The sequence below is a fragment of the Oncorhynchus masou genome, chromosome 12, assembly GCF_036934945.1.
Source record: "Oncorhynchus masou masou isolate Uvic2021 chromosome 12, UVic_Omas_1.1, whole genome shotgun sequence".
NCBI classification, from domain to species: domain Eukaryota; kingdom Metazoa; phylum Chordata; class Actinopteri; order Salmoniformes; family Salmonidae; genus Oncorhynchus; species Oncorhynchus masou.
Window position 1 is genome coordinate 93,256,269 of NC_088223.1, and position 16,769 is coordinate 93,273,037.

General features: G+C 44.6%; 1 protein-coding gene across 1 annotated transcript in view; it reads left to right on the plus strand.

Annotated features, from left to right (window-relative positions):
- The window catches only part of LOC135549434 (relaxin receptor 2-like), a 205,439-nt gene that overhangs the window by 42,055 nt on the left and 146,615 nt on the right, over positions 1-16,769 (plus strand). The window contains exon 5 of the mRNA XM_064979403.1: positions 6,601-6,672. Coding sequence (XP_064835475.1) covers positions 6,601-6,672 — 72 coding nt within the window. The remainder of the gene's footprint in view (positions 1-6,600; positions 6,673-16,769) is intronic.

Genomic DNA, 16,769 nt, shown 5'->3' on the forward strand with positions numbered 1-16,769 from the left:
CTGCTAAACTACGCATCCAGTCTTCTGATCTGATCTGACGGGTCATTATCTCAGTACCCCATCATCAATAACCCAGCATCAATAACCCAGCATCCAGCATCAATAACCCATCATCAATAACCCAGCATCAATAACCCAGCATCAATAACCCAGCATCAATCAACTCCGCTGTCCTGGCGTCGTGAGGGAGTTTGTTCCACCATTGGGGGGCCAGAGCAGCGAACAGTTTTGACTGGGCTGAGCGGGATCAATAACCCAGCATCAATAACACAGACGCTTTTAAAGAAAACAACCCAACTAAGTGACCCAATGCCTGCAACCCAGCAGTAGGATCAACCAAACAACCCAGCAGTAGAGTCAACCAAACAACCCAGCAGTAGAGTCAACCATGTACAGGATGTGTGTCTGTCTATGTACAGGATGTGTGTCTGTTTATGTACAGGAAGTGTGTCTTTGTATGTACAGGATGTGTGTCTGTTTATGTACAGGAAGTGTGTCTTTGTATGTACAGGATGTGTGTCTGTGTACAGGATGTGTACATTTACATTACATTTAAGTCATTTAGCAGACGCTCTTATCCAGAGCGACTTATAAATTGGTGAATTCACCTTCTGACATCCAGTGGAACAGCCACTTTACAATAGTGCATCTAAATCATTTAAGAGGGGGGGTGAGAAGGATTACTTTATCCTATCCTAGGTATTCCTTGAAGAGGTGGGGTTTCAGGTGTCTCCGGAAGGTGGTGATTGACTCCGCTGTCCTGGCGTCGTGAGGGAGTTTGTTCCACCATTGGGGGGCCAGAGCAGCGAACAGTTTTGACTGGGCTGAGCGGGAACTGTACTTCCTCAGTGGTAGGGAGGCGAGCAGGCCAGAGGTGGATGAACGCAGTGCCCTTGTTTGGGTGTAGGGCCTGATCAGAGCCTGGAGGTACTGCGGTGCCGTTCCCCTCACAGCTCCGTAGGCAAGCACCATGGTCTTGTAGCGAATGCGAGCTTCAACTGGAAGCCAGTGGAGAGAGCGGAGGAGCGGGGTGACGTGAGAGAACTTGGGAAGGTTGAACACCAGACGGGCTGCGGCGTTCTGGATGAGTTGTAGGGGTTTAATGGCACAGGCAGGGAGCCCAGCCAACAGCGAGTTGCAGTAATCCAGACGGGAGATGACAAGTGCCTGGATTAGGACCTGCGCCGCTTCCTGTGTGAGGCAGGGTCGTACTCTACAGATGTTGTAGAGCATGTGTGTCTGGTTTCATTTACAGTCCCAGAGTACTAGAGATGTGTTTTTGTTTCATTACAGTCCCAGAGTACTAGAGATGTGTGTATGTGTTTCATTACAGTCCCAGAGTACTAGAGATGTGTTTTTGTTTCATTACAGTCCCAGAGTACTAGAGATGTGTGTATGTGTTTCATTACAGTCCCAGAGTACTAGAGATGTGTTTTTGTTTCATTACAGTCCCAGAGTACTAGAGATGTGTTTTTGTTTCATTACAGTCCCAGAGTACTAGAGATGTGTTTTTGTTTTATTACAGTCCCAGAGTACTAGAGATGTGTTTTTGTTTCATTACAGTCCCAGAGTACTAGAGATGTGTTTGGGTTGATCCTGAAAATGCTTTTGAGTCCCTTACAGGCTACATTATAATCCATCATTTGTTGATCGTGTTTCCGCTAGAGTCAGTTTCTTTAACTTTCAAAGAGAGAATGAAATCAAAATCGCATGTAAAATGCAAAGGCATTGATTGGTTCGAAAGGAACACAATCCATCTCATAAATCGATAAATAAGATGGAGTGTAATGAAAGACTGTAGACAGCGTTGCCCAGGGGACGAGAGTTATCTAGGGCCTGGAGTTTTTATTTTATTTATTTTACCTAGTAAGTTGACTGAGAATACATTCTCAATTACAGTAATGACCTGGGGAATAGTTAAAGGGGAGAGAAGGAATGAGCCAATTGTAAGCTGGGGATGATTAGGTGACTATATGACGGCCAGATTGTACATTTAGCCAGGACACCTGCGTTAACACCCCTACTCTTACGATAAGTGGCATGGTGTCTTTATTGAACACAGAGAGTCAGGACACCCGTTTAACATCCCATCCGAAAGACGTCACCCAACACAGGGCAATGTCCCCAATCACTGCCCTGGGGCATTGGGATATCTTATAAGACCTCCTACTGGCCCTCCAACACCACTCCAGCAGCATCTGGTCTCCCATCCAGGGACCAACCAGGACCAACCCTGCTTAGATTCAGAAACAAGCCAGCATTGGGATGCAGGGTGGTACGCTGTTGGCGAGAGATACCCAGGGCTTGGAGGACTAGAGTTACCCAGGGCCTGGAGGATTAGAGCTACCCAAGGCCTGGAGGACTAGAGTTACCCAGGGCCTGGAGGACTAGAGTTACCCAGGGCCTGGAGGACTAGAGTTACCCAGGGTCTGGAGGACTAGAGTTACTCAGGGCCTGGAGGACTAGAGTTACCCAAGGCCTGGAGGACTAGAGTTAACCAGGGCCTGGAGGACTAGAGTTACCCAGGGCCTGGAGGACTAGAGTCAACCAGGGCCTGGAGGACTAGACTTACCCAGGGCCTGGAGGACTAGAGTTACCCCGGGCATGGAGGACTAGAGTTACCCAGGGTCTGGAGGACTAGAGTTACCCAGGGTCTGGAGGACTAGAGTTACCCAGGGCCTGGAGGACTAGAGTTACCCCGGGCCGGGAGGACTAGAGTTACCCAGGGCCTGGAGGACTAGAGTTTCCCAGGGCCTGGAGGACTAGAGTTTCCCAGGGCTTGGAGGACTAGAGTTTCCCAGGGCTTAGAGGACTAGAGTTACCCAGGGCCTGGTGGGCTAGAGTTTCCCAGGGCCTGGAGGACTAGAGATACCCAGGGCCTGGAGGACTAGAGTTTCCCAGGGCCTGGAGGACTAGAGTTACCCAGGGCCTGGAGGACTAGAGTTACCCAGAACCTGGAGGAGTAAAGTTACCCAGGGCCTGGAGAACTAGAGTTACCCAGGGCCTGGTGGGCTAGAGTTTCCCAGGGCCTGGAGGACTAGAGATACCCAGGGCATGGAGGACTAGAGGCAACCAGGGCTTGGTGGACTAGAGCTACCCAGGGCCTGGTGGGCTAGAGTTACCCAGGGCCTGGAGGACTAAAGTTTCCCAGGGCCTGGAGGACTAGAGTTTCCCAGGGCCTGGAGGACTAGAGTTTCCCAGGGCCTGGAGGACTAGAGTTTCCCAGGGCTTGGAGGACTAGAGTTTTCCAGGGCCTGGAGGACTAGAGTTACCCAGGGCCTGGAGGACTAGAGTTACTCAGGGCCTGGATGACTAGAGTTACTCAGGGCCTGGAGGACTAGAGCTACCCAGGGCCTGGTGGACTAGATTTACCCAGGGCCTGGAGGACTAGAGTTACTCAGGGCCTGGAGGACTGAAGTCAACCAGGGCCTGGAGGACTAGAGCTACCCAGGGCCTGGAGGACTAGAGCTACCCAGGGCTTGGAGGACTGGAGTTTCCCAGGGCTTGGAGGACTTACAGAACCAGTCAAAAGTTTTTAACACCTACTCATTAATGTTTTTAAAACTATTTGTTTTGCATTGTAAGATAATAGTGAAGACATCAAAACTGTGATAAAACACAAATGGAATCATGTAGTAACCAAAAATGTGTTAAACAAGTCAAAATATATTTTATTTTTGAGATTCTTCTAAGTTGCCACCATTGCCTTGATGAAAGCTTTGCACACTCTTGGCATTCTCTCAACCAGCTGCATGAAGAATTATCTTGAAGAAGTTCCCACATATCCTGAGCACTTGTTGGCTGCTTTTCCTTCACTCTGCAGTCCAATTTAACTCAAACCATCTCAATTGGTTTGAGGTTGGGTGATTGTGGAGGCCAGGTCATCTGATGCAGCACTCCATCACTATTCTTCTTGGTCAAATAGCCCTTACACAGCCTGGAGTTGTGTTTGGGGTCATTGTCCTGTTGAAACACAAATGATAGTCCCCACTAAGCGAAAACCAGATGGGATGGTGTATCGCTGCAGAATCCTGTGTTGGCCATGCTGGTTAAGTGTGCCTTGAATTGTAAATAATTCACTGACAGTGTCACCAGCTAAGCACCATCACACCTCCTCCTCCATGCTTCATGGTGGGAACCACACATGCGAAGATGATCCGTTCACCTACTTTGCGTCTTACAAAGACACAGTGGTTGGAACCAAAAATCTCACATTTGGACTCATCAGACCAAAGGACAGATTTTCATTGGTCTAATGTCCATTGCTCGTGTTTCTTGACCCAAACAAGTCTCTTCTCCTTATTGGTGTGGTTTCTTTGAAGCAATTCGACCATGAAGGCCTGGTTCACACAGTCTCCTCTGAACAGTTGATGTTGAGATGTGTCTGTTATTTGACCTCTGTGAAGCATTTATTTGGGCTGCAATCTGAGGTGCAGTTAGTTAACGCTAATGAACTTGTTCTCTGCAGCAGAGGTAACTCTGGGTCTTCCTTTCTTGTGGCGGTCCTCATGAGAGACCGTTAACTCTAATGAACTTGTTCTCTGCAGCAGAGGTAACTCTGGGTCTTCCTTTCCTGTGGCGGTCCTCATGAGAGACCGTTAACTCTAATGAACTTGAACTCTGCAGCAGAGGTAACTCTGGGTCTTCCTTTCCTGTGGCGGTCCTCATGAGAGACCGTTAACTCTAATGAACTTGAACTCTGCAGCAGAGGTAACTCTGGGTCTTCCTTTCCTGTGGCGGTCCTCATGAGAGACCGTTAACTCTAATGAACTTGAACTCTGCAGCAGAGGTAACTCTGGGTCTTCCTTTCCTGTGGCGGTCCTCATGAGAGACCGTTAACTCTAATGAACTTGAACTCTGCAGCAGAGGTAACTCTGGGTCTTCCTTTCCTGTGGCGGTCCTCATGAGAGACCGTTAACTCTAATGAACTTGAACTCTGCAGCAGAGGTAACTCTGGGTCTTCCTTTCCTGTGGCGGTCCTCATGAGAGACCGTTAACTCTAATGAACTTATCCTCTGCAGCAGAGGTAACTCTGGGTCTTCCTTTCCTGTGGCGGTCCTCATGAGAGACCGATAACTCTAATGAACTTGAACTCTGCAGCAGAGGTAACTCTGGGTCTTCCTTTACTGTGGCGGTCCTCATGAGAGACCGTTAACTTTAATGAACTTGAACTCTGCAGCAGAGGTAACTCTGGGTCTTCCTTTCCTGTGGCGGTCCTCATGAGAGACCGTTAACTCTAATGAACTTGAACTCTGCAGCAGAGGTAACTCTGGGTCTTCCTTTCCTGTGGCGGTCCTCATGAGAGACAGTTTCATCATAGCTTGGTCTTTGCAACTACACTTGAAGAAACTTTAAAAATTCTCTACATTTTCCGGATTGACTGACCTTCATGTCTTAAAGTAATGATCGACTGTCGTTTCTCTTTGCTTATCTGAGCTGTTCTTGCCATAATATGGACTTGGTCTTTTACCAAATAGAGCTATCTTCTGTATACCACCACCACCTTGTCACAACACAACTGATTGGCTGAAACGCATTAAGAAGGAAATAAATTCCACAATTTTCTTTTTAACAAGGTGAAATGCATTCCAGGTGACTACTTCATGAAGCTATTTGAGAGAATGCAAAGAGTGTGTAAAGCTATCATCATGGGTGGCTACTATGAAGAATCTTAATATTTGTTTTACACTTTTTTTGGTTACTACATGATTCCATATGTCTTATTTTAGAGTTTTGGTGTCTTCACTATTATTCTACAATGTAGAAAATTAAAAAAATGGAAAACACTGGACTGAGTAGGTTCGTCCAAACTTTTGACTGGTTCTCTGGATTATAAATAACATGCTGTCTAAGTCACATCGTGTGTGTGTGTGTGTGTGTGTGTGTGTGTGTGTGTGTGTGTGTGTGTGTGTGTGTGTGTGTGTGTGTGTGTGTGTGTGTGTGTGTGTGTGTGTGTGTGTGTGCGTGTGAGTTATTAGTCAAAAGAAAGTATGAAACAGAGATTGTTTGATAGTTTATTACTCTCATTCATTAGTGGCTTCCCCTCATTCACTGATTATTCTCTCTTCTCCTCTCTCCTCTTCCTGCCAAGAGACTTTACTATGTGAAGTCAGGCAGCAGTGTTTACAGATGTAGTATCATAATTTGTTCACACAGAGAATTTTTGGTGATTAATGCAAGTTGTAGTGTATGCAAGGTTTAAAAAGGCTTCGAAGGTTTGTAATTTAAATTTAAAATGTCAGACTTGATTTAAACAAACCAAAAATGTATCAACCCCCACAAAAATGTATCAACCCCTACAAAAATGTATCAACCCCCACAAAAATGTATCAACCCCCACAAAAATGTATCAACCCCTACAAAAATGTCCATTATTTATAATCCACATAATTATTCACATTTCCTGTTGCTCTAGGATCATTTTACTTCTGTGAGAATCTGGTCAAATTAAGATCCTACATCTGAAGTACTCTGCTATGTCCCTGTCTCTGTTTGTGCTTTACTTCTAGCTTTTCATCACCCCGCTGTGTGTGTGTGTGTGTGTGTGTGTGTTCTGTGTAACCATAGTAACAGTACAGTGTTGTCTGGTTCCTGTTGCAGGTCTCTGAAGAGTAACAAGATAAAGAGCTTGTCTGACAACATCTTCTCCAAATACGCACACCTGCAGAGACTGTGAGTACTAATATGAAACTGGACTAGACTGGATTTGACTGGACACGACTGGACTGGATTTGACTGGACTGGAGTTGACTGGACACGACTGGACTGGTTTTGACTGGACTGGAGTTGACTGGACACGACTGGACTGGATTTGACTGGACTGGAGTTGACTGGACACGACTGGACTGGATTTGACTGGACTGGAGTTGACTGGACACGACTGGACTGGATTTGACTGGACTGGAGTTGACTGGACACGACTGGACTGGATTTGACTGGACTGGAGTTGACTGGACACGACTGGACTTGATGTGATTTATTGTCAATTCAGTTCTAATTTTGTTGTCCATTTGCATGAAAATAATTGAGTCCATGTATCAACGTTGACAAGTCATCCTGTTAGAAAGGCGTATCTAGTTAGAAACATGTCTGAGACTGTTATCCTACCGAGATTACATCTAGTCCAGATATATCAGGGTAACCAGGCAACCTTGGTCGGATTGAATCCTAGATTCTAGTTGTTGAACTGGTGATTCTTACGAAACATAGTGGACACTAGAAAACGCACTCGATACGTGATCAAACAGCTTGTTTAATGGATTTCAAAGACACAGCCTGAGGAGGACCATCACGCTCATCATTATTCTCTTTCGAATGTTCACAGGGGAAATAGCAGATGTATCAGGTTAACCAGGCAACCCTGGTTCCTGGGGTACCACAGGCCCTTCATGTTCATGATTGAACCAACCTGGAAGACCAGGTGTGTTGAATTAAAGGCAATCACTGAACTGATCAATTAGCTCAGTTGGTCAGGTGTTGTGCCTAGTTTGGACACAAAAATCTTGCAGTACCTCCAGGAACAGGGTTGCCTAGTCGTTAACCAGGTTTCCTAGGAATTAGCTAATGCAAGTTCAGCCACACTCTGTCTTAGGGACCCCATGGGGTACACGTTTTGGTTTTTGGCCCTAGAACTACACAGCTGATTCAACCATCTCATCATCAAGCTTTAGATTATTTGAATCAGCTGTGTAGTGCTAGGGCAAAACAACTAAATGTGTACCCAGAGTAGGACCCCAGAACCGAGTTTGAGAAACACCTACCAGGACAGGTCTTCGCGCAAGGTATAGTGCACCAGGTATTTGGCAAAATGCCCAATCTGATGTACAGCAACAACCTGGGGTAATAATGGTTGTGTATGAGAGGACTGAATGGTTGAGAGGACTGATTGGTTGAGAGGACGGATTGGTTGAGAGGACGGAATGGTTGAGAGGACTGATTGGTTGAGAGGACTGATTGGTTGAGAGGACTGATTGGTTGAGAGGACTGATTGGTTGAGAGGACGGATTGGTTGAGAGGACTGAATGGTTGAGAGGACGGATTGGTTGAGAGGACGGATTGGTTGAGAGGACTGAATGGTTGAGAGGACTGATTGGTTGAGAGGACGGAATGGTTGAGAGGACTGATTGGTTGAGGGGACTGAATGGTTGAGAGGACAGATTGGTTGAGAGGACTGATTGGTTGAGAGGACTGAATGGTTGAGAGGACTGAATGGTTGAGAGGACTGAATGGTTGAGAGGACTGAATGGTTGAGAGGACTGATTGGTTGAGAGGACTGATTGGTTGAGAGGACGGATTGGTTGAGAGGACTGAATGGTTGAGAGGACGGATTGGTTGAGAGGACGGATTGGTTGAGAGGACTGAATGGTTGAGAGGACTGATTGGTTGAGAGGACGGAATGGTTGAGAGGACTGATTGGTTGAGTGGACTGAATGGTTGAGAGGACAGATTGGTTGAGAGGACTGATTGGTTGAGAGGACTGAATGGTTGAGAGGACTGAATGGTTGAGAGGACTGATTGGTTGAGAGGACAGATTGGTTGAGAGGACTGATTGGTTGAGAGGACTGAATGGTTGAGAGGACTGATTGGTTGAGAGGACTGATTGGTTGAGTGGACTGAATGGTTGAGAGGACAGATTGGTTGAGAGGACTGAATGGTTGAGAGGACTGAATGGTTGAGAGGACTGAATGGTTGAGAGGACTGATTGGTTGAGAGGACAGATTGGTTGAGAGGACTGATTGGTTGAGAGGACCGATTGGTTGAGAGGACTGAATGGTTGAGAGGACTGATTGGTTGAGAGGACGGAATGGTTGAGAGGACTGAATGGTTGAGAGGACTGATTGGTTGAGAGGACTGATTGGTTGAGAGTACTGATTGGTTGAGAGGACGGATTGGTTGAGAGGACGGATTGGTTGAGAGGACTGAATGGTTGAGAGGACGGATTGGTTGAGAGGACTGATTGGTTGAGAGGACTGATTGGTTGAGAGGACTGATTGGTTGAGAGGACTGATTGGTTGAGAGGACTGATTGGTTGAGAGGACGGATTGGTTGAGAGGACTGAATGGTTGAGAGGACGGATTGGTTGAGAGGACGGATTGGTTGAGAGGACTGAATGGTTGAGAGGACTGATTGGTTGAGAGGACGGAATGGTTGAGAGGACTGATTGGTTGAGTGGACTGAATGGTTGAGAGGACAGATTGGTTGAGAGGACTGATTGGTTGAGAGGACTGAATGGTTGAGAGGACTGAATGGTTGAGAGGACTGAATGGTTGAGAGGACTGATTGGTTGAGAGGACTGATTGGTTGAGAGGACGGATTGGTTGAGAGGACTGAATGGTTGAGAGGACGGATTGGTTGAGAGGACTGAATGGTTGAGAGGACTGATTGGTTGAGAGGACGGAATGGTTGAGAGGACTGATTGGTTGAGTGGACTGAATGGTTGAGAGGACAGATTGGTTGAGAGGACTGAATGGTTGAGAGGACTGAATGGTTGAGAGGACTGAATGGTTGAGAGGACAGATTGGTTGAGAGGACTGATTGGTTGAGAGGACTGATTGGTTGAGAGGACTGAATGGTTGAGAGGACTGATTGGTTGAGAGGACTGATTGGTTGAGTGGACTGAATGGTTGAGAGGACTGATTGGTTGAGAGGACTGATTGGTTGAGAGGACTGATTGGTTGAGAGGACTGATTGGTTGAGAGGACTGAATGGTTGAGAGGACTGAATGGTTGAGAGGACTGATTGGTTGAGAGGACTGATTGGTTGAGAGGACTGATTGGTTGAGAGGACTGAATGGTTGAGAGGACTGAATGGTTGAGAGGACAGATTGGTTGAGAGGACTGATTGGTTGAGAGGACGGATTGGTTGAGAGGACTGAATGGTTGAGAGGACGGATTGGTTGAGAGGACTGATTTTTTGAGAGGACTGAATGGTTGAGAGGACTGATTGGTTGAGAGGACTGATTGGTTGAGTGGACTGAATGGTTGAGAGGACTGATTGGTTGAGAGGACTGATTGGTTGAGAGGACGGATTGGTTGAAAGGACTGAATGGTTGAGAGGACGGATTGGTTGAGAGGACTGATTGGTTGAGAGGACTGATTGGTTGAGAGGACTGATTGGTTGAGAGGACTGATTGGTTGAGAGGACTGAATGGTTGAAAGGACTGATTGGTTGAGAGGACTGAATGGTTGAGAGGACTGAATGGTTGAGAGGACTGAATGGTTGAGAGGACGGATTGGTTGAGAGGACTGAATGGTTGAGAGGACTGAATGTTTGAATGAATAACAGTGTATGGAGAAAGCATTACAATTACAGGACTACGAGTTTCACAGGCACAGGAAGTCAATGCTTGGTTTGGATAGGCCAGAAAATGTGATGTCGCTCCCTATGCAAATGAGGTGTCAGATTTCACATACTGCGTCTCAGCTGAGATTTTAACGGCTGAGAAGTTAACAGCTGAGAAGTTAACAGCTGAGAAGTTAAAAGCTGAGAGTTAACAGCAGAGAGTTAACAGCAGAGAGTTAACAGCAGAGAGTTAACAGCTGAGAGTTAACAGCTGAGAGTTAACAGCTGAGAGTTAACAGCAGAGAGTTAACAGCAGAGAGTTAACAGCAGAGAGTTAACAGCAGAGAGTTAACAGCAGAGAGTTAACAGCAGAGAGTTAACAGCAGAGAGTTACCAGCAGAGAGTTACCAGCAGAGAGTTAACAGCAGAGAGTTAACAGCAGAGAATTAACAGCAGAGAGTTAACAGCAGAGAGTTAAGAGCAGATAAGTTAACAGCAGATAAGTTAACAGCAGAGAGTTAACAGCAGATAAGTTAACAGCAGATAAGTTAACAGCAGATAAGTTAACAGCAGAGAGTAAACAGCAGAGAGTTACCAGCAGAGAGTTACCAGCAGATAAGTTACCAGCAGAGAGTTACCAGCAGATAAGTTACCAGCAGAGAGTTACCAGCAGAGAGTTACCAGCAGAGAGTTACCAGCAGAGAGTTAACAGCAGAGAGTTAACAGCAGAGAGTTAACAGCAGAGAGTTACCAGCAGAGAGTTACCAGCAGAGAGTTACCAGCAGAGAGTTAAGAGCAGATAAGTTAACAGCAGATAAGTTAACAGCAGATAAGTTAACAGCAGATAAGTTAACAGCAGAGAGTTAACAGCAGATAAGTTAACAGCAGATAAGTTAACAGCAGATAAGTTAACAGCAGAGAGTTAACAGCAGAGAGTTACCAGCAGAGAGTTTACAGCAGAGAGTTAACAGCAGAGAGTTAACAGCAGAGAGTTAACAGCAGAGAGTTAACAGCAGAGAGTTAACAGCAGAGAGTTAACAGCAGAGAGTTACCAGCAGAGAGTTACCAGCAGAGAGTTAACAGCAGAGAGTTAACAGCAGAGAATTAACAGCAGAGAGTTAACAGCAGAGAGTTAAGAGCAGATAAGTTAACAGCAGATAAGTTAACAGCAGAGAGTTAACAGCAGATAAGTTAACAGCAGATAAGTTAACAGCAGATAAGTTAACAGCAGAGAGTAAACAGCAGAGAGTTACCAGCAGAGAGTTACCAGCAGATAAGTTACCAGCAGAGAGTTACCAGCAGATAAGTTACCAGCAGAGAGTTACCAGCAGAGAGTTACCAGCAGAGAGTTACCAGCAGAGAGTTAACAGCAGAGAGTTAACAACAGAGAGTTAACAGCAGAGAGTTACCAGCAGAGAGTTACCAGCAGAGAGTTACCAGCAGAGAGTTAAGAGCAGATAAGTTAACAGCAGATAAGTTAACAGCAGATAAGTTAACAGCAGATAAGTTAACAGCAGAGAGTTAACAGCAGATAAGTTAACAGCAGATAAGTTAACAGCAGATAAGTTAACAGCAGAGAGTTAACAGCAGAGAGTTACCAGCAGAGAGTTTACAGCAGAGAGTTAACAGCAGAGAGTTAACAGCAGAGAGTTAACAGCAGAGAGTTACCAGCAGAGAGTTAAGAGCAGATAAGTTAACAGCAGATAAGTTAACAGCAGAGAGTTAACAGCAGATAAGTTAACAGCAGATAAGTTAACAGCAGAGAGTTAACAGCAGAGAGTTAACAGCAGAGAGTTACCAGCAGAGAGTTACCAGCAGAGAGTTACCAGCAGATAAGTTACCAGCAGAGAGTTACCAGCAGATAAGTTACCAGCAGAGAGTTACCAGCAGATAGTTACCAGCAGAGAGTTACCAGCAGAGAGTTTACAGCAGAGAGTTAACAGCAGAGAGTTAACAGCAGAGAGTTAACAGCAGAGAGTTAACAGCAGAGAGTTACCAGCAGAGAGTTAAGAGCAGATAAGTTAACAGCAGATAAGTTAACAGCAGAGAGTTAACAGCAGAGAGTTAACAGCAGAGAGTTACCAGCAGAGAGTTACCAGCAGAGAGTTACCAGCAGATAAGTTACCAGCAGAGAGTTACCAGCAGATAAGTTACCAGCAGAGAGTTACCAGCAGATAGTTACCAGCAGAGAGTTACCAGCAGAGAGTTAACAGCAGAGAGTTAACAGCAGAGAGTTAACAGCAGAGAGTTACCAGCAGAGAGTTAAGAGCAGATAAGTTAACAGCAGAGAGTTAACAGCAGAGAGTTAACAGCAGAGAGTTACCAGCAGAGAGTTACCAGCAGAGAGTTACCAGCAGATAAGTTACCAGCAGAGAGTTACCAGCAGATAAGTTACCAGCAGAGAGTTACCAGCAGATAGTTACCAGCAGAGAGTTACCAGCAGAGAGTTAACAGCAGAGAGTTAACAGCAGAGAGTTAACAGCAGAGAGTTACCAGCAGAGAGTTAAGAGCAGATAAGTTAACAGCAGAGAGTTAACAGCAGATAAGTTAACAGCAGATAAGTTAACAGCAGATAAGTTACCAGCAGAGAGTTACCAGCAGATAAGTTACCAGCAGAGAGTTACCAGCAGAGAGTTACCAGGAGAGTTACCAGCAGAGAGTTAACAGCAGAGAGTTAACAGCAGAGAGTTACCAGCAGAGAGTTACCAGCAGAGAGTTACCAGCAGAGAGTTACCAGCAGATAAGTTAACAGCAGATAAGTTAACAGCAGAGAGTTAACAGCAGATAAGTTAACAGCAGATAAGTTAACAGCAGATAAGTTAACAGCAGAGAGTTAACAGCAGAGAGTTAACAGCAGAGAGTTAACAGCAGAGAGTTACCAGCAGAGAGTTACCAGCAGAGAGTTACCAGCAGATAAGTTACCAGCAGAGAGTTACCAGCAGATAAGTTACCAGCAGAGAGTTACCAGCAGAGAGTTACCAGCAGAGAGTTAACAGCAGAGAGTTACCAGAGGAGAGTTAAGAGCAGATAAGTTACCAGCGGAGAGTTAACAGCAGATAAGTTAACAGCAGAGAGTTAACAGCAGATAAGTTAACAGCAGATAAGTTAACAGCAGATAAGTTAACAGCAGATAAGTTAACAGCAGAGAGTTAACAGCAGAGAGTTAACAGCAGAGAGTTAATTAACAGCAGATAAGTTAACAGCAGATAAGTTAACAGCAGATAAGTTAACAGCAGATAAGTTAACAGCAGAGAGTTAACAGCAGATAAGTTAACAGCAGATAAGTTAACAGCAGAGAGTTAACAGCAGATAAGTTAACAGCAGATAAGTTAACAGCAGAGAGTTAACAGCAGATAAGTTAACAGCAGATAAGTTAACAGCAGATAAGTTAACAGCAGATAAGTTAACAGCAGAGAGTTAACAGCAGAGAGTTAACAGCAGAGAGTTAACAGCAGAGAGTTACCAGCAGAGAGTTACCAGCAGAGAGTTACCAGCAGAGAGTTACCAGCAGAGAGTAAACAGCAGAGAGTTAACAGCAGAGAGTTAACAGCAGAGAGTTACCAGCAGAGAGTTACCAGCAGAGAGTTACCAGCAGAGAGTTAAGAGCAGATAAGTTAACAGCAGATAAGTTAACAGCAGAGAGTTAACAGCAGATAAGTTAACAGCAGATAAGTTAACAGCAGATAAGTTAACAGCAGAGAGTTAACATCAGAGAGTTAACAGCAGAGAGTTAACAGCAGAGAGTTAACAGCAGAGAGTTAACAGCAGAGAGTTACCAGCAGAGAGTTACCAGCAGAGAGTTACCAGCAGATAAGTTACCAGCAGAGAAGTTACCAGCAGAGAGTTACCAGCAGAGAGTTACCAGCAGAGAGTTAACAGCAGAGAGTTACCAGCAGAGAGTTAAGAGCAGATAAGTTACCAGCGGAGAGTTAACAGCAGATAAGTTAACAGCAGATAAGTTAACAGCAGATAAGTTAACAGCAGATAAGTTAACAGCAGATAAGTTAACAGCAGAGAGTTAACAGCAGATAAGTTAACAGCAGAGAGTTAACAGCAGAGAGTTAACAGCAGAGAGTTAACAGCAGATAAGTTAACAGCAGATACGTTAACAGCAGATAAGTTAACAACAGAGAGTTAACAGCAGATAAGTTAACAGCAGACAAGTTAACAGCAGAGAGTTAACAGCAGAGAGTTAACAGCAGAGAGTTAACAGCAGAGAGTTAACAGCAGATAAGTTAACAGCAGATAAGTTAACAGCAGATAAGTTAACAGCAGAGAGTTAACAGCAGATAAGTTAACAGCAGACAAGTTAACAGCAGAGAGTTAACAGCAGAGAGTTAACAGCAGAGAGTTAACAGCAGAGAGTTAACAACAGAGAGTTAACAGCAGATAAGTTAAGAGCAGATAAGTTAACAGCAGATAAGTTAAGAGCAGATAAGTAAACAGTAGATAAGTAAACAGCAGATAACTTAAGAGCAGATAAGTTAAGAGCAGATAAGTTAACAGCAGAGAGTTAACAGCAGAGAGTTAACATCAGAGAGTTAACAGCAGATAAGTAAACAGCAGATAAGTTAACAGCAGAGAGTTAACAGCAGAGAGTTAACAGCAGAGAGTTAACAGCAGAGAGTTAACAGCAGATAAGTTAACAGCAGATACGTTAACAGCAGATAAGTTAACAGCAGAGAGTTAACAGCAGATAAGTTAACAGCAGAGAGTTAACAGCAGATAAGTTAACAGCAGACAAGTTAACAGCAGAGAGTTAACAGCAGAGAGTTAACAGCAGAGAGTTAACAACAGAGAGTTAACAGCAGATAAGTTAAGAGCAGATAAGTTAACAGCAGATAAGTAAACAGCAGATAAGTAAACAGCAGATAAGTTAAGAGCAGATAAGTAAACAGCAGATAAGTAAACAGCAGATAAGTTAAGAGCAGATAAGTTAACAGCAGAGAGTTAACAGCAGAGAGTTACCAGCGGAGAGTTAACAGCAGATAAGTTAACAGCAGAGAGTTAACAGCAGATAAGTTAACAGCAGATAAGTTAACAGCAGATAAGTTACCAGCAGAGAGTTACCAGCAGATAAGTTACCAGCAGAGAGTTACCAGCAGAGAGTTACCAGGAGAGTTACCAGCAGAGAGTTAACAGCAGAGAGTTAACAGCAGAGAGTTAACAGCAGAGAGTTACCAGCAGAGAGTTACCAGCAGAGAGTTACCAGCAGATAAGTTACCAGCAGAGAGTTACCAGCAGAGAGTTAACAGCAGAGAGTTACCAGCAGAGAGTTAAGAGCAGATAAGTTACCAGCGGAGAGTTAACAGCAGATAAGTTAACAGCAGATAAGTTAACAGCAGATAAGTTACCAGCAGAGAGTTACCAGCAGATAAGTTACCAGCAGAGAGTTACCAGCAGAGAGTTACCAGGAGAGTTACCAGCAGAGAGTTAACAGCAGAGAGTTAACAGCAGAGAGTTACCAGCAGAGAGTTACCAGCAGAGAGTTACCAGCAGAGAGTTAAGAGCAGATAAGTTAACAGCAGATAAGTTAACAGCAGAGAGTTAACAGCAGATAAGTTAACAGCAGATAAGTTAACAGCAGATAAGTTAACAGCAGAGAGTTAACAGCAGAGAGTTAACAGCAGAGAGTTAACAGCAGAGAGTTACCAGCAGAGAGTTACCAGCAGAGAGTTACCAGCAGATAAGTTACCAGCAGAGTTACCAGCAGATAAGTTACCAGCAGAGAGTTACCAGCAGAGAGTTACCAGCAGAGAGTTAACAGCAGAGAGTTACCAGAGGAGAGTTAAGAGCAGATAAGTTACCAGCGGAGAGTTAACAGCAGATAAGTTAACAGCAGAGAGTCAACAGCAGATAAGTTAACAGCAGATAAGTTAACAGCAGATAAGTTAACAGCAGATAAGTTAACAGCAGAGAGTTAACAGCAGAGAGTTAACAGCAGAGAGTTACCAGCAGAGAGTTAACAGCAGAGAGTTAATTAACAGCAGATAAGTTAACAGCAGATAAGTTAAAAGCAGATAAGTTAACAGCAGATAAGTTAACAGCAGAGAGTTAACAGCAGATAAGTTAACAGCAGATAAGTTAACAGCAGAGAGTTAACAGCAGATAAGTTAACAGCAGATAAGTTAACAGCAGATAAGTTAACAGCAGATAAGTTAACAGCAGAGAGTTAACAGCAGAGAGTTAACAGCAGAGAGTTACCAGCAGAGAGTTACCAGCAGAGAGTTACCAGCAGATAAGTTACCAGCAGAGAGTTACCAGCAGATAAGTTACCAGCAGAGAGTTACCAGCAGAGAGTTACCAGCAGAGAGTTACCAGCAGAGAGTTAACAGCAGAGAGTTAACAGCAGAGAGTTAACAGCAGAGAGTTAACAGCAGAGAGTTACCAGCAGAGAGTTAAGAGCAGATAAGTTACCAGCGGAGAGTTAACAGCAGATACGTTAACAGCAGAGAGTTAACAGCAGATAAGTTAACAGCAGATAAGTT